This window comes from Populus alba, chromosome 5 (genome assembly GCF_005239225.2).
Source record: "Populus alba chromosome 5, ASM523922v2, whole genome shotgun sequence".
Lineage (NCBI taxonomy): Eukaryota > Viridiplantae > Streptophyta > Magnoliopsida > Malpighiales > Salicaceae > Populus > Populus alba.
Genome location: NC_133288.1, coordinates 8,444,180 through 8,461,532, shown reverse-complemented (window position 1 = coordinate 8,461,532; position 17,353 = coordinate 8,444,180). Strand labels below are relative to the sequence as shown.

General features: G+C 32.8%; 3 protein-coding genes across 6 annotated transcripts; 2 read left to right on the top strand and 1 right to left on the bottom strand.

The window, feature by feature from the left end:
* Nucleotides 1-2,381: 2,381 nt before the first annotated feature.
* LOC118029944 (high mobility group B protein 3) lies at nucleotides 2,382-4,078 on the bottom strand. The gene is made up of 8 exons (XM_035033940.2): nucleotides 3,955-4,078; nucleotides 3,803-3,857; nucleotides 3,576-3,677; nucleotides 3,442-3,499; nucleotides 3,104-3,148; nucleotides 2,936-3,016; nucleotides 2,746-2,829; nucleotides 2,382-2,649 (listed from the first exon to the last, which is right to left on the bottom strand). The coding sequence occupies exons 2-8, from the start codon at nucleotides 3,847-3,849 to the stop codon at nucleotides 2,629-2,631; spliced, it is 438 nt and encodes a 145-aa protein (XP_034889831.1). The 5' UTR covers nucleotides 3,850-3,857; nucleotides 3,955-4,078; the 3' UTR covers nucleotides 2,382-2,628.
* A 5,919-nt stretch (nucleotides 4,079-9,997) lies between these two features.
* Nucleotides 9,998-13,342, top strand: LOC118029945 (protein GET1). 2 transcript variants are annotated; one of them, XM_035033941.2, is made up of 7 exons: nucleotides 9,999-10,193; nucleotides 10,323-10,402; nucleotides 11,121-11,191; nucleotides 11,774-11,844; nucleotides 11,927-12,008; nucleotides 12,255-12,304; nucleotides 12,915-13,342. In XM_035033941.2, exons 1-7 carry the CDS (start codon nucleotides 10,074-10,076, stop codon nucleotides 12,984-12,986), a joined length of 546 nt encoding a protein of 181 aa, XP_034889832.1. In that variant the 5' UTR covers nucleotides 9,999-10,073; the 3' UTR covers nucleotides 12,987-13,342. The 2 variants fall into 2 exon arrangements, with proteins under 2 accessions (XP_073265205.1, XP_034889832.1); XM_073409104.1 differs by lacking the exon at nucleotides 12,255-12,304 and having other exon boundaries at nucleotides 9,998-10,193.
* Nucleotides 13,343-14,981: 1,639 nt separating this feature from the next.
* Nucleotides 14,982-17,016, top strand: LOC118029946 (uncharacterized). 3 transcript variants are annotated; one of them, XM_035033943.2, is made up of 2 exons: nucleotides 14,982-15,176; nucleotides 16,150-17,016. In XM_035033943.2, exon 2 carries the CDS (start codon nucleotides 16,362-16,364, stop codon nucleotides 16,836-16,838), a length of 477 nt encoding a protein of 158 aa, XP_034889834.1. In that variant the 5' UTR covers nucleotides 14,982-15,176; nucleotides 16,150-16,361; the 3' UTR covers nucleotides 16,839-17,016. The 3 variants fall into 3 exon arrangements, with proteins under 3 accessions (XP_034889834.1, XP_034889833.1, XP_073265675.1); XM_035033942.2 differs by having other exon boundaries at nucleotides 16,061-17,016; XM_073409574.1 differs by having other exon boundaries at nucleotides 15,898-17,016.
* The last annotated feature ends 337 nt before the right edge of the window (nucleotides 17,017-17,353 follow it).

Below are 17,353 nucleotides of genomic sequence, written 5' to 3'. Positions count from 1 at the left end.
TTTTTCCTTTTTAGATTCTTTTTTTTTCTTTGAATATTAAATTTCATTTTTTAAAAATTTTCGTTCACAAGTTATGTTAGCATGATTGTATATGTTGATATTTGATTTGTTATGCATGTTATTGCATATGCATTGTGGAAAAGATTATTCAAGAATTACATTACCTATTTTTATTACAAAATGAAAGTATAGGATTCGGTTAAAAAAATTAAAAAGAAAATGATTGAAATTAAAAAATAAATAAATAAATAAAAGGAAGGCATGTCTTTTTACACTTTAATCCCTATTGTTTTTAAAGTTTACATTTCATACATAAAACCTCATTTCTATTACATTTCAATCCCTTACATTTGAGAAAGGAAATGGGGAAACAGAGAGAGGAAATAACTTTAATCCAATCATTTTTGACAACTAATAACTTTGATTTTAGTGTTAATGGATTTATTTTTAAGATTCAAGCTCAATAGAAATAATTCCAGCATTCAATGATATAGAAAAAATTAGACTGAACCTAAAAAATTTATTATGATTTAATTTTGAGTTTTTATGCTAAGCAAATGTGCTTTGTAATTAGAAATATGGTTTTAAAAGTTTCTACGATATTTTTTCTCTTATGTGTGTTTTTAGTTAAAAATAATTTGAAATTGAGTTTCTTAGGGCCTCGAAACTCGAATCTTAGTTTTCTAGCCATCAAAGATGTCCGGAAACAATTGCATTAAATGATGTGTTGTCTTCTCAAGTAAATGATGTGTTCTTCAAAAAAAAAAACAAAAGCAAAACAAAACAAAACAAAACAAATAAAAAAAATACATAGCCTTAAAACCCAAGATGTCCGGGTTTTCTCAAAAATCCAAGTGTGCCCAGTATTTATTTTTAAAGGGTAGGTGTAAGGACATGACCTTGCAAGCCTAGGTGCATCTGGATTGTTCTTTCCAACCCAGACATGTTCAAGCTTGGTTCTCTTAGCGCTTTTTTATTTTATTTTAAAATTGTTTTTTTTTATTATCTTCAAATAAAATCCTCTATTTAAATAGATAATTGCAATGATGTTTATCTCATACTTTTACAAAAAGATTAGAGGTCTCCATGAATTTTTTTCTTATGTTTTTTAAGGAATAAAAAAGTTGAGATTGGAGTTTTTTGTTCCCAAAACTCAAACATGATTTTCATCCATAGGAAGATGCGTAATCTTTCCAAGTAGACAAGGTGGTGTCCATTGACTTCAAAAAATCAAAGAGACGCGTTTGTGTGGATTTTATTTATAAATATCAGGCACATGCGGGCCTAACCTTATAATTCTAGATGTGTCTAGGTTGTGTTCTAGATCTAGATGCATTTGAGCCTGGTTATTTTAACTTTCTTTTTTCTACTTATTTTTTTAATATCTCTTAAAAACAATTAAGAGATGGTATCAAATTAGCAAATTAAGGGGCGGCACGTCATAATAATCACTCCAGCTATAAAACTTAATCTATTAAGTAAAATTGAATGAATAGTTTTGTATTATTTTGATATTAGATATATAAAGACTATATTGCAAACAACCAAAAAAGGAGTCCAAAATGCAAGGCTGAAATAATACCATATAAAAACTTTTGATAGCAAAGGAAAGTCCAGAACGGCCATCACGGCAATACGGTATTATCAACTTATCAGTCAACGTCAGAAGTGCCTGTCTGCGCAACCATTTCCCAACCCAGCGGGAGCTATACGACCTTGCAATATTCTCCAATGGCCGGCAAGCAAACGTAGAAACCACCTCTCAGAAGTTTGTTTGGTGAACAATCCAAACGGAATGTCAGCATCGATCACCCACACTGACAGCCCGTGAGAGCTGCCAAAAAGATGAAATCCCCCATCATTTGCTACCGTACAAACACATGATCATACGAGCAGTTACATGAACATGGCATAGTGCTGATCTAGTCATCGCAAGATTCTTCCCAAGAGACCACTTTTTGGAGTGAAATAAATTGTTCAGACGAAGAGTTTCGAGAGAGTACCTGCCAGGGTCTGCATCATCACTCTTATTATAATCATTTGAGAAAGCAATCGGAGATCAAAACAGCACTTTTGACTCGAGCCACTCAAGAAGGCGGAACACAATGATTAGCAGCAAGAAACACGTCATGGGAAAGTCAAAATTACAAGGGCAAGAAGAGACCAGGGAGTAGAGTCAAACCACACAAAAAAGCATGGAGAATTATTCTCCAAATACCTCCTCTATTAGTCAAAAGCTAATAACCTCAGTGGCGCTGCAAGAAAAGCATGCGGGAGTATAAACAAGATGCCAGAGGACCACAAAATCTTTTCTGTGGTCAAATGAACAAACACCATCCTAATAAATGATAGGTAAATGAACAGCCATCACAGCACAGGCATTAGGGGAAGAAATCACTTCATTGAGCATGAAAATATTTGATAAGTACATACCACCATATGAGCTCCAGGGCTGCTGCTCCTGAAACTATTCCTTTGGTTTTATCCTAGGCTAGATCTAAACAACAGCTAAAAAGGGAGCTACTATTTAAAAGCTAGAAATGCAAGCGATTACAACAATCTAAGCAATTCTACAGCAAATTGCACATCACTTCATCCTCGCATCCTCAGCCGCTCCTTGTCATCAACTTACTCATCGTCGTCTTCCTCCTACAAAACAACCACCAAACATATTATCAGCACAAAACTCTCAGGAATCTCAGAAAAAATAATACATGTTAGATCAAGTTTGGATTTGAAAACCACCTCTCCATCACTCTCTTCTTCCTCATCTTCATCATTCACTTCCGACTTGGACTTGTCAGATTCTTCATCAGCGTTTCCTCCAGCCTAACATCACCCAGAAGAAACCAATCGTTTTGACAGTGAACAACAATCACTCCACATAGAAGCACAATTTCAAAAAATAAAAGGCAATCAAGGACAAAAGGGGTACCAGTCTTTTGTTGTAAGCAGCCATGTCCTTATTGTATTCAAACTTTCTCTTCTCGGCCTTAGCCGCAAAAGGAGCTTTCTCCTAATATTATTAACAAATTGAAACCCATAAACAAATGACCGGTTCAAAAACCAAATCGGTGATATATTAATCATTATAAATACTCACAGCTTCACTCATGGATTTCCACTTGTCTCCACCTGCTTTACCAACCTGATTCGCAGCAAAACAAATAATTAAATTTGCATCTACCAACCAAAATATTTACAAAATCAACAAAAAATAAATATATATTTCAATTACATAATTAGCGATATCATCCATTGCAATTACATGATTAGCAAAAAAAAAAACAGATAACTTTGTTCGGAAATCAAATTTTTTAAAATAATTGCAAGTATCATAAATCAATAAATTCACTCTCTATTTAGCTATTAAAATCGAACAAATAGACAAGAATCTCAGTATAAAAGTAAACATATTCAATATCTGTTTAGATAGCTTACAGCAGCAACAGATTTATTGTTTGGATGAGACTCCTTATACTGCTTCCTAAAATCCTCCCTTCAATATTAAAAAAAAAAAATCAGTACACAATAACTCTAAGGCCAAGAAAAAAATTCATTACAGAGTTGCTTACATGAAAACGAAGAAAGCACTAGCAGGTCTTTTAGGCTTGTTTGGATCCTTCGCCGCCTTCTTCGACGCTTTGGTTCCAGCTCCTGCTCCTTTTCTCTTTAGCCTAATCAACAGACAATATCACGATCAAAAAGCAGCAAAAAACCACGAACAAAGATCATAAAAACACAAGGAGATCTCAGATCTAATTAATATTATGTAAACACAATTAAGAAAGCGAAAGCTCACTTGGCGTCATTGTTTCTGGAATCAGCCTTTGATCTACCGCCTTTCATGATGATTTCTGCAAATAAAACGTTGAAAACCGGTGAGAACGGAGGAAAAACTTTGAAAAACGGTGCGACTCGGGGTGAGTCAGCGGCAAAGGGGGGCGAGTTTACCTTAGAGAGAGAGTTTCTAGGGTTTGTTTGAGGAGATGAGGAGATTTGGTAATTTTGGGTGCGGGTTTGTGTGTGGCTTAAAGAGAGGGATAGGGGAAGGGGTTTTTAGGAAACAAAAGAAGTTATTAAAATTGAATTAATCACTGCCCTTGCCTTGCCTTGGCTTGCCCGCGGGTTTGGGCGGGATTTCAAATTTTTTTTTTTTTTTTTTTGCCATGCTGGCAATCCTTGTGCTTTTTCTCAGTTGGGCTATCAATAGGCATTTTAGTTTTTTGTGTTTCAGTTCCTCTATTTTGTGTAATGTTGTGTGTATAGAAATCCAATTCTTTTGAGTATACTTTCATTTAAATTTTAGTGCTCCTTTTTGTTGATTCTAATAGGGTTACATCTGCACAACTAATAGATTTTATTGAGAATTATTAAAAAAATTAATTATTTATATCGATATTGTCGTATGAGTAAGATTTAAAATGTCCAATTATATTTCATTTATAACATATGGTTGGTTCAAATTTATTCTTTGTTGTATAGTTTTATAGTCCATGTTTCACAAAAACTAAATTGGGAAGACAAGTGAAAATAAGTGCGAGGGATATCAAATTTCTTTTTTAAAAACTATAAAAAAATAATTAAACAAATATAAATGTAATTTCTTTTTCAAACGAAATATATTTAAAAATAAAGGTTAATACACTGCTGAAAACAAGTATTGAACGGGGAACATGAAACGATCCTGAATGTGGCGTTTTATTTCTTTTGATCTTCCAAATACCTGTAAACACCTAAAATAAGGGGAATCGATTACAAATCTGTTATTTAAAGCAGCGGGAGGATTTTGCGCCCATCGTATATCATTTCTTCCATTCATTATTTACCGGTAATTAATTAGTATGTATTAAAATATTTTTTATTTGTAAATATATTAAAATAATATTATTTTTAATATTAACATGTCTAAATAATGAAAAAAATTAATTTTCTTTAAATCACCGCACAACGATACGAAGATATATATTAGAATCACGTCTAAATACTCTTCGGGGATTGTAGACTAGTCATATTATTATTATATATTAGAATGCTTTTTTAAAAACAAATAAAATAAAAATAAAGCAAACCTAACGAGCTATACAACCGGTTTCAGACCATAGTAATATTTGCCAGCTAATCAATCACCTACTGCTCAGCAGTAATGCCGCGTACACGTGTGTTTTCTACAAGGGTAAAATGACGATCTTAGCCCTGTATAGTGACTCTTTGGGCAGGCTGGTGGTTGGGAACATATCAAAAGCCGAGAATATAAAAAGGAAAGAGCGATGCCATGCCATTGACTCTAAGGTATACGAGGCCAAATATGTAAACTCAACTTACTAGATATTTCCTATCATGGACAGATATTTTGTTCTAGACCATGGCTGCGACTTTTTCCAAGTAATATTTTATAAAAAAATTATTTTTCTTATTTAAAATTTAATTTTTTTTAATTTTTCATTTGTTTCAATATGCTAATATTAAAAATAATTTTTTAAAAATAAAATAATATTATTTTAATATATTTCCGAGTAAAATATTTTAAAAAGCAACTACTACCACATTTTTTAAAACATGTAAGGTTGTATGTATGTGTGCTCATTCATTCTTTTAAACCCCTTGCTTTACTTTTATTGAAATTAAAAAATATCATATGATAGATTTAGGTAATATTTTTTATTGTGGTAGCGGTTGTTTTTTAAGATATTTATTTACTTGAAAATACATCAAAATAATATTTTTTATTTTATTTTTTTAAAATTTATTTTGGACATCAGCATGTCAAAATAATCCAAAAAACATAACAAATAAATTTTAAGCAAAAAAAATCAATTATTTTACAAACACACAGCTAACTGCATTGCCAAACAAGTTCTTAAATGGTGTTCGTTATTGAGACGATGGTTAAGTTTTGGAGGAATTATAAAAATGTATGTTTGGTTAAATTTGAACCAGCATTTGTAAGGGGTGGAACCCACCAAAAATCAAGATTGAACCTCAATTTCAAGAGAAGCACCCTAGACCAAGTTCTCACCCCCATTTTTTTTCTCTTCATCTACAACCACACCATCATGATGAGAGAGAAGTAATCGTTGCAAAAATACAATTCCAAAATAACCCTCATCTTTCTACCATAGATATGTTTGCAACACTACACACTTCTCTTAAAATCACTTATTCATCACCTTTTTATTTCCAAAAATCACAACTCTATTGGAAAACTCATTAATTGATTGCCAAATTTTGGCAAGTAAAGAACCATGTCGTTGTTTGTTAGGGTGTGGAAAAAATATTTTGAATTAGTTTTTGTTCTTATTCCTACATCAAGAACAATTTGTTCTCTTCAAAATTAAAACCTAGATTTGTCACCTCCTTTTTCTATCATTTCAAAATCAACCAAAATTTTAACTGAGTTTGTTTGTTTATGACATATGAATGTTTGTTGTTACAAAAGCTATTTATAGCTCTATGTTGTTTTGTGGAGGCAAAACATGAAGAACAACATGAAAACTGCAAAAAATAAGTACAAAAGGTAATATAGTTGTTTATTTAAAAATTGTTAATTGAATCACTATTTTAATTACATGAAATTGAAACTTGAGGTGTTGTTGGTTGAGTTATTTATTTTATATTTTAGGTTTTTGTTGCTCCATTTCTAACATATCAATCATTGTAATAAGCTAATAGTCAGGGTTCATGTTGTTTTTTATTAACATTGATGATGATCTTGATTTTTTATTAATGTTTGATCTCAGGATTTTTTTAGGTTTTGTATATTTTTAAATTTTTATCTTGATTCTTGATGCAATGCTAAAATTTAAGCTTTATGACAGTTAGGATTTAACCTGACAAGGTAAAGGCTTCCTTACGAAGGGAGATCTGTCTTGAACTTTATATGAGACCAACAAATAAAAACACAACTTATAATAACATCAACAATACAACTTACTATATATAGGGTGCAATAGGGGTGATACATCTTCCCATTGCGCAAATAGTCCTCTTATCTAGACTCTTGTAGACTATAGGTTTTTTAGTGACCATGATACTATATGACAACTCCCTCGATCATAACTTTATGATTAAACCCAAAACTCATTATCTAAATTCCAGGAGGCAATCCATCATTCAACACCCTACATATCATTGTAGGATGACAACTCCCTTTAATCATAACTTTCTGATTAAAACCAAACCCCTCCAATCCAGGAGACAACTCTGTCATTTGACATCATGCACGTCACGATAACAATCATTAATTTCCAATAAAATATATTTTAAATCCTTCAATCAATACTAGTAATGATCTAAGAAGCACATTAAGCAATAATCTATGTTTGTTCATTATACTTATTTATCTAGTACTCTTGTTGTTTTTCCTTGTGTTTTTATTAATTTAAATCCAAAAATTAAATGATCTTAAGTACTAATTTAAAATGTTTGGATTAACCTTATCAATGCGATTATTGTTAAAACAACGATCTTATGTTTTTTTTTTTTTTAATTAAAATGTATGTGTAAGTTAAAAGAAGTGTTTCATTGGCATTACAACTGATAACCAAAATGAATTACAAATCAAGATAATTCAAAATTACAACTCAAAAGTTAAAGAAAACAAAAGAAGAGAGTCCTATATAAAATGTTCTAGAATAAATGAACCACCTTTATACTACCTCACATAATTGAGAAAAGAATGTCTTGTACCAATATAAGTCAATAGATATTAGACCATCTATGAAAAAAATATAAGTGATGCAATAAACTTGTATTATTCAATAACTATAATATTAATTATAATTCACTAAATAAAGGCAAACTTTCTTGCTAAAAAAATAAAATATCATACTAAGACCTCTAAATGTTTAACTTATGAATATGAAATAAAAACTTTGAAAACGACATTGTAATCATCCATAAGTGAATAAGAGATTGAGGTGTGTCATCAAAATTTTTTGATGTAAACAACACCAATTTATCAAAACATAAGAGAATAAGAGAAAATAAAAGGAGATTTACAATAAGGAGAAGATGTTTCTTGTAAGAAGATGAGGGCAATTTGGTTTGGTTGGGAGAAATTGAGGCGTGACTTCAAAATTTAAATCTTCACATTAGAAAAAGCAAAGAAACAAGGTGGACAATTCAGATGATCCCTTGATGATTACAAAGAGAAAATGAGGGTGTTTTGTGAACGATGAGGGTATTTTAATATGTTTATCATAATGGTTTTAAACAATATATTTTGAGGAAAGTTATCGGTAGGGAGAGAGAAGAAACCTAAAGTTGAAACTTAGTAAAAGCTCAATGCTTTTGCTTTACATGAATCTGTTATTGGACCATATTTTTCACTGGGTCCCACACTCTAAAACTATGTTTTATATTGCAACCAAACACTTAATTTTGGTGGTTAGGCAAAAATGCAACAACTGTTATAAAAACAAAAACATTCTACATGTATGGATTCAAAGTGATAATAAAGTTTATATGAACATTCTTTTTTTAAATGGAAACTCATAGCATACCGCGATTGAAACTTGACTTGATAAAAAATAATTATAAAATAATGTTATCCAACCTTTTTTTTTTTAAGAAAAGTTAAACGACGTTGATTTTAACGTAAAAAAATGTAAACCATTTAGAACTCATTGATAGTGTTACTAAAACCTATTCTAACATGCAATATTAAAACCTCCCAAATTGATTCCTTGCTTGGCCTAAGCTTCAAATTAAATAGCACTGGAGTTGCTATGAAGTCACCTATTCAATTTGGTGAGTTCAAATGCATCATAAAAAAATGATAAAAATATAGTTTATCTTAAAAAGAATCAGGATAATGATATATTGGATTGATCATAATCAACTCGATTTAACCAGTCAATTCTTGACTTGGAGCATGGACATGACTAGAATGAGCTACTTGGCTAGCCGCTTGTCTTTTTTTCCCCCCTCCTTTTTTCTCTCTCTAGAATGGGCCTTTATTATGCCTGAGTGAGATGAAATTTAGGACTTAATTAAAAAGTTACTAAAGAATCAAGGATTAAATTGAATGAAGAGGGTAAAAAAATGTCTAGCTTGTGTATCACCCATGCTAGTATGTGAGAGGATTCGTCACACTAGAGAAGAGCATGTGATTCCTCTAATATTTGATGACAACTTTCTTTAGTGTTGTTGGAATTGTCTCAACAGGGATTTCCTTCTAAGGTAACACCTAGTGGTGATAGAGATAGAGATTCAATGTAGCTATGATGACTAGTTCTTCTTCTCCTTGTTCTCTTATTTTTTTCCTCTCCTTTCCTCTTGATTTCCATGCACAGTTTCTTATTTGTCAAAAAATAAGGCTGCATTTTGTCCTCAATTTTAATTATAGTCCCTCAATTTATAGTTCTTTGTAAAACAAAAAATCTAAATTATTTTCCACAAAATTTAGCGCTAACTTAATGTTTTGTTTTTATATTGTGAGACCTCATATCAAGCCAATAGAATGGACCAAATCAAACTATAAAGCCTAATCATTAAACAACATAATCTAATCTCAATTAAACATAATGCAATAGGATCGAATTAAAAAAAAAAAACTACGGCACTGAATGAAAAAAAGGCAAACTATGAAAGAGAAACATTGAAACACCTAGTGGAATTATTGTTTTCCTTAATTAATTTTATTGAACGTAAAGTCGAAGGGTACCTAATAAAATTATCACAGATGCACATTCCTTTTGCCATCGGATCCAAATTATAATGAAAAGTCAAAGATCAAAAGAATCAGCATTAAAAGCATCCACCCTTGGAAAAATCGAGGAAAGTTTCGATTTTTAATATAATAAATATATTTTTCATGTGTTTAATTTAATTATTAATTATTAAAAAGGCCATAAAAGTCCTAATGGAGCCCACAGGTGCTCGCAATTTATGATTTATAGCCAAAGCCCACACTTGCAAGACTTGGACCATTCATCTTTTGGAGCCCAACCAATGTGGTCGGGAATCGTAAATATAAATACAGCAATCCGGAATTAAGAATAGCTCTTCAAATTCAAGAAAACAAATAGACCTAAAATAAAATAGACAGACATCATATCAGGGAATAAATCATGGGAGAAGACGAAATTCTAATCGGAGAGCAACCAAGGAGGTCTCTCGCAGCACCTCTTATCTTCTTCATTGTCGTTGCCTTCCAATTCGTCTCTATATACCTCCATCAATTAAAGAAGGTAACTCACCCTCTATGATGGGTTTCTTGAAACTGGGTTTTAGCAATGAATTGCGGGTTTGGGATATATGGGTCGACGTCTAAATGTTGAGTTTTGAAGGGACTTTTGTTTTCTTTTGTATTTTTTCAGAAGGGATCAAAGAGTGCTGCAGAGATTCAATTACGTGCAGAAATTAAGCAATTATTGAAAGATGCCAGCGCCTTGTCTCAGTGCGTGTTATATTATTATTATTTTTGTTAAAAAAGTTTTCGATGCTAACTCTACGCAATAATATAGCTTTGATATGTACAATTATGTCATGATATGTCAATGGCAATGGGTTTTAATTTGATTTGCTTCGACATGTAGGCTGTAATTCGACATGATTGGATTTTGCTAATACAAAATCTTCGTTCACTTGACATTAGATAGGAAGAATTTGCCTTGTTGATTATTGTCCAATTGTCCTAGAATTCGTCACTACAACTAGAAGAAGCAATTGGGCTAAGAAGAGCTCTAATGTTAAGCCTTTTTTTGACTTTTGGCAATGGCAACTTGTTGTATTCGAGAATCTAGATATGGCAATTTATGATAAGAAAGTGTGGTGTTTAAAACTGTCACAGTATTTGCTGCGCCTTGTTTTTTCGTTGTATTTTTCTTTCTAAAAGATTTTCTAGTTTTTCTGTAGCTGGAAGGGAAAAAAAAGGTGTAACATTGCTGTTCTAAAGTTGGATTAAATTATAGGAAGCAACTGGAACTCAATGCAGGCAGAGTACTTCTTATAATCTAGTACATTTAAAGCTTGCCAGGTTTTATGAGTATGCTTAACATTTCATGAAGTTTGAGTTCCAAAAGTATTTCTAGATAGTTTTGTTTTATTGAAGTGAGGCTGTACTATCTAAGAATGTCAGTTATGCAATTTTTGATTGGTATCTTTCTTGGTTACAGGCCATCAACATTTGCTCAGGCAGCAAAACTTAGAAGGTTGGCAGCTGCAAAGGAGAAAGAACTTGCAAATTGTAAGTCTGTTTGCTGTTGCAATCCCTTTTATTTGAATAAATTTTTGTTGCATGTATTTGAGTAATTATGATTTCTTAAGCCATCTTGGCTGTGTATGGAACAACTAAGTATTTTCTGGAGCCATTTCTGGTTGCTGGAATCAATGCAATATTGCAAACCCTCTTTTTTTATTTTTTATTTATTTTGGTGTGTGGTGAGTTGGAGTTTGGAGGTGGGCCCTTGCTGTAGCTTGTAAAATACACCTCATGATCACTGTGGGAATTGTAGGTTAAGTGGTGATCTGTCATAATATTCCCCTCTCAACTTGAATGATTGCCCGCTGAGGATTATCATATTCATATCAACCGTTGCTTTCTATTATCATCGCCTAAATGTTACTGATTTGAAATGCCAATTTCCAGAGTTAATTTAGGGGCATTATTTATGTACTTCCAATTTTGTAGTTAAAAAACTATTTAATGATCAAATCACCAAACCAAAATGGAATGTCCCAGAAATCTTGAGAGATGGAGAGACTGATTCAATCTGCTGCAGAGGTTCTTATGGTTTCATGCCTGATTGCTGCTTTGTTTTTCACTCAGATAAAGAAGCGCATGACAAGGAGATGAAACTTTCTTCTGATTCATACCCGAAAATTCTATTTATTTCAAAGGTCTCAGTTCATTCATCGATATTGTTTAGAAGTTTATTTGTTTTCTTCAGCGAGATCACCTACAAACTAACTTGGTGCACAGGTTGTTACGTACTTTGTGCTCATTTGCTGGTTTTGGAGGGCTCCTGTTGCTGAAATATCTCAGCAACTTGTGCAGCCCTTTGGTAACACTTCCTTTTCACTCATTCATACTGAGTTTTGTTGCCTTTTCCCTTTCTAGTTTTGTGGATCCATCATCTTGAGTTTTTGTCAGTCTACTTAATATGCTGATTGCGAAAAAGGTGGGGTGGGGGGTTGTTATCTGTACACAATAGGACTACAGGAGTGATTTGTTTGAAAAAGAAAGAATAGACAGGAAGTGATCAATACCTTCTTTGTTGTCCTGATTTGATACGTCTGCCTGTTTACAGGAAGGTTTCTATCTTGGAGGGCTGGAGGTCGTTTAAATAACAATGTCATGGTAGTGAATTTTGAACCTTTTTTACTTGTTCTTCATATTGTGGTTAAAATTTTCTTGAGGATGGAGATTACTCCTATCCTATTTATCTAATTCATATTAATATACCTTTTTCAATTTAGAAGGTTTTTATTTTATTTTCCTGCTTTTGACTCCGAATGTTTAGCGAGGGATGCTGTGTTTAGTTTCTAGGTCTTTCCTTCAGTAATGCACTTTCTGTTTAGATACTCATCTCGGACAGCTATCTCCCTTGATTTTTTCTTTGGGATTATTAATCCTAGTATGCCTGTTTTCCATTAACGTCGAGTTCTGATCATGGAAGTGTTTGGTAACTTTTCAGCCCTAGACTATTTTGAAAATTTGTGGATTCCATGGGAATCTAGCTCAGCTAAATATTTTCTTTTCTTTTTTGGTGCGACAAATAAAAGTCAAATGCTAGGCATGAGCTTCCTTGTTCCTTCTGTGCTATATGTGAATGCGTAGGTGCATGAAAGACCAACTTTACTAAAGTTAGGACTATATTATTTTCAAAATATAGGGAAATTTTGAACATATAACAAGACGGACCTTGGTGATTTTCAAATATGATTTTGATTGGTCCCTTTAACTGCAGGTTGGAATTATACCTTGGTTGATATTATCTACCAGGGTCAGCAAGTTTGTTTGTAGACTTATCAAGTATTGAGGAGCATTCATCTGAAGGCAAAAAAGAAGTAATCATCAGTTCTGATTTTTGTTGGAAATGAGAGGGCTTGGGATTTAACCAGCAACATATTTTCCCTGTATATTGAGCTATGCTTTTAATATTTATTTAGCAGTGTAAAATTCAGTTCTGGTGCAACGGCGGGATATGGGCCTCTGTTTGATATTCTTGTACGTTATGGAAAACACTTGACAAGACGGAAAAAAGAAGAGACAAAGCGAGAGGGTGATTCCTATTTCTGAAACAAATAGCTTTTCATCCTCAACATGTTTATGGATCTCAAGTGATGTTACCATTCCATTTTTTGAAATATAAATACTTTAATTTGTTTGGCTGGATTTTCTTTTAAAAGAAAAATGAGCAACAAAATTGTATCTAGTCCCCAATCCAAGAGTGTTTATTTTTGTGTTCAAAAAATGTTTTTGAAAATTTGGGTCATTTTCTTCATTTCCGACCCTCATGTGTGTATATAATAACATCACACCCGACTCCTTGGAATGTTGGGTATGTTTCTAATCCTGGCCTTAAAGTTTGCCATCTTGACTTCACATGAAGGCCAGGGCATTGCTAGCTGTCTGCATGTAAATGGCAGTGTACATCTGTTGTTTTGTTATACTTCGACACTTTTAGAGAGATTTGATGAGTAGAGGGAGAAGTGAAGGAAAAAAAGAAAAGAAGAAGTGGAGAGAGACGAGGATAGAAGGGAGAGGGGGTAGGAGAAGGAGAATTGCAACTCTATTTTTGTTTAATTCATTAATAAGTTGTCTAACACTTGGATAAATTACATAGAAATAGTAAAATCCTAATCATAACCAGGATAAATGAATCATCACAAGTCGTTATCCTATTATTTTGAACAAAGTGTAAGGTCGGGTTAATATAACCCTATATAGGCCCACCATTTTATTCATCGACGATGTTTGAAAGACCAATACTTGCCATTAGCCATTGCAAGAGTGCTCATTCACTAATTGTTATAAAATAAATGAGCCATTGCATTGTTCCGGAAATAGTCAGGAGTTGTGACACAATCTGAACTTCATATACGATAGACTTCAGCCACCTTTTTTACCTTTAAGATTGGTCTCCTGTTTTAAGATTACTCATTAGCCATAAGATTTCATGTACTGTACAAATAAATCGTATTAAAAACGTTAGGAATAAAACACAAGTAATAATGTAGGTTATCCAAGATAAAATGCTTTAGAGTGATAATAATTTTTTTTTAGCATAACTGGTTTTTTATTTAGAACTCTGAAAAACCAACTAAAATTCTTAATAACTATAATACTAAATGATAATTCTTTAACATCTTAAACATGTTTTAGAACTTTTACCCTCTCTCAACATAAAACACTTAGAAAGAGAGGGTTGATGTTACGATATTGCGTGCGATAATGATATTTAAGCAATAAAAAAAGATTCATAATCTTAGATAAACTAAAAAATATTTTATACATTCTCAAATATAATCTTTTTTAAGGAGAAATTATCATAATTAATTTGTTTAGTTTATATTAGGTTGAGCTAAATTAATCTAATTACTAAAACCTGATTTAAGTAGATGAATTGAAAGGGATGATATCTTAACCAATCTAGTGTCAAATCCAACATGGATCTGGTTTTTCATTTCAATAAAATTATCGAATTTAATTTTTAAAGTGGATCGTTTTAGATAACTATGGTGTAAAAACCTGTTTGATATTGTGGTGGTAATTACTTTTTAAAGTATTTATTATTTAAAAATAAATTATAATAATATATTTTTATTTTTTAAAATTTATTTTTAACATCAACATATTATATAAACAAATAAAAAAATTGATTTAAAAAAAATAAAATTAATACACAAAAGCAACAGTCCGTGGTCCTAGTAGTCCACTTTATTGCCCGTGGAAATCCCAAGGGCATTTCAGTAAATGCATAAACTTACCATAGTACTTAATAAAGCCATAGCCGAAGCAGAAAATTAAAAGACACTAAACAGATCATCGAAGGCTATCACTTTTTTGACCCTATCTAGGGTTCTTGATCTCTTTTCTCCTCTCTTTCGCAAAACTCGAATTAGGGGTTTTCAATTCTGGCACAGACAAGTAAATTCATTCTACAGACTCAAATTTTCAAGACCTGTAAGGATTTCAAAGACTCGGAAACCATGTACGGATCCAGAGGGTATGTATAAGTTAAGCGTTTTTTGCTTTCTTATTGATTCTGTTGCTTGTCTTTATGATATTTGGAATATGTAATTAAGGATAAGAAAACAGTGTTGTGGAATTTGCTGATGGTGTGTGTTGATTTCTTGAAAGTTTAGTGTTTTTGTTGCTTTGAATGTATCAATAGTGGTTTTATTTTTGTGGAATATTAGGAATCAGAAGGAAAAATCGAGATTTAAAGTGTGGTACCATTGATTACTGGCATGTGCTGTTTGGCGTTGAATTTAGGTTTAATAATAATTAACTGAATTGGGAAATAAGTTACGGAAAACTTTTAAATAAGTCATTGATTTGCTGTCGTTGATAAGGGTTTTGTAATTTTTCAATACAAGGAAAAGAAAGAGAAAGATAATAAACTGAAGGGTTTGTGTTTCTTGAAGAAAGAATTTGTTTTAAGCATTAAGGTTGGCTATAGAGATGAGAATAGTATTGAAAAGGTGATATTTAATGCGTTTATTTTGAAACCTCTATCTAATTAAGTTATTATGTTTTATATGACCAAAAGCTGAGAGTGTCTTTGTGAGTTAGTGTCTTATATGAACTAAGCCTTAAGGATGTGGTCACTGTTTTGTTTTTGTATGTTAACTCCTTCCTGTTGCCTGTTGCATTAGTTAGTTTAAATGTTTTTACTGCAATTTGTGATTATAAAATTTGCTTTTGCATTCGGGGTTTATGTGTAGCTCTATTTTTAGGATGGATGGTGTTAAATACGGTGCATTTTGTTTAAGAGTTAAAGTTTTAGGAATATTTGGGTGTCAGGGAAGTGTGGGTTGGGATTGGTTTTATTAACAGGTTTAGTGGGGATTTTTTCCTTTTTTTCTTTTTGGGTTTGGATAATTGAAGGGCAATGTTGGGAAGCGGGGGGGTTTCGGATGGGTACGAGGTCGGCTCAAAGAGACAAAGAATGATGGAATCAAATCCCTACTTCGCAGTGAGCAGTGGTGCGAGTGGCTTTCAACCTTATGGATACGGTGGTGGATTTCAGCCCCCACCCTTTCCTGTGGTTCGTCTGAGGGGGCTTCCTTTCAACTGCTCAGATGTTGAGATTCTCAAGTTCTTTGCTGGATTGGATATTGTGGATGTCTTGCTGGTCAACAAGAGTGGGCGGTTCACTGGAGAAGCTTTTGTTGTCTTTGCTGGACCTATGCAGGTTGAGTTTGCTTTACAGAGGGATCGACAAAACATGGGACGGAGGTATGTGGAAGTTTTTAGGTGCAAGAGGCAGGATTATTACAACGCTGTTGCTGCGGAGGTGAATTATGAAGGAATCTATGACAATGATTACCATGGAAGTCCTCCTCCATCTAGAGCAAAGAGGTTCAGTGATAAGGATCAAATGGAATACACAGAGATCTTGAAGATGCGGGGTCTCCCCTTTTCTGCAAAAAAAGCTGAAATAATTGAATTCTTCAAAGACTTTAAGCTCATTGATGAAAGGATACACATTGCATGCCGCCCAGATGGGAAAGCTACTGGAGAGGCATATGTAGAGTTCATTTCTGCTGAGGAGGCCAAAAGAGCTATGAGCAAGGACAAGATGACAATTGGATCGAGGTATGTTGAGCTGTTTCCTTCAACACAAGATGAAGCTAGACGGGCAGAGTCGAGATCAAGGCAGTGAAAAGAAGCCGACTGGCATGGGATTTAAAGCCGACCTTAGGTTTACTGTTTGTATTCTGGCCATCTGTTTAGTTCACATCTGACTCAAATAAAGTTCAATGTGGTTATTGTTATATGCTTATAATGCTCAGATACGAGATACCTGTCTTTTTAATGATCTAAATTTTGCTTCTTGTGAAGATGTTATGTTTAGTGTCATTCTGCCATAGGTCAAATTTGTTCCCAGTTTTCTGGTTCAGGTACTTAATTGTTTGCATGGAAATAGTGGATTATGAAGACTAATTAGTTTTTGGAGCATGGTTTTATTTACTCTTGGATACAACAAATTTTATACAATGTGTAGTGCTCAGGGAGTTGACTAAAGATACCCTATCAGAGATGCACAAAAAGAAAAGAGAGAATGAAATCATGATGTACAAAAGTGATAAGAATATTTTGATGTAGAATTTTTTTTTTTCTACTCATATTTTTTATATTAAAAATGAGTTAAAATAATAATTAATAAGATGTTCTTAG

What these genes read in the sequence shown, in the direction of transcription:
- LOC118029944 (XM_035033940.2), bottom strand. Translation starts at nt 3,849, where the DNA reads ATGAAAGGCGGTAGATCAAAGGCTGATTCCAGAAACAATGACGCCAA. An exon ending in TCCAGAAACAATGACGCCAA is followed by an intron (nt 3,678 to 3,802) that starts GTGAGCTTTCGC and finishes TCTGTTGATTAG; the next exon opens with GCTAAAGAGAAAAGGAGCAG. An exon ending in GGAAATCCATGAGTGAAGCT is followed by an intron (nt 3,017 to 3,103) that starts GTGAGTATTTAT and finishes TAATAATATTAG; the next exon opens with GAGAAAGCTCCTTTTGCGGC.
- LOC118029945 (XM_035033941.2), top strand. Translation starts at nt 10,074, where the DNA reads ATGGGAGAAGACGAAATTCTAATCGGAGAGCAACCAAGGAGGTCTCTC. An exon ending in ACCTCCATCAATTAAAGAAG is followed by an intron (nt 10,194 to 10,322) that starts GTAACTCACCCT and finishes GTATTTTTTCAG; the next exon opens with AAGGGATCAAAGAGTGCTGC. An exon ending in GCAACTTGTGCAGCCCTTTG is followed by an intron (nt 12,009 to 12,254) that starts GTAACACTTCCT and finishes GCCTGTTTACAG; the next exon opens with GAAGGTTTCTATCTTGGAGG.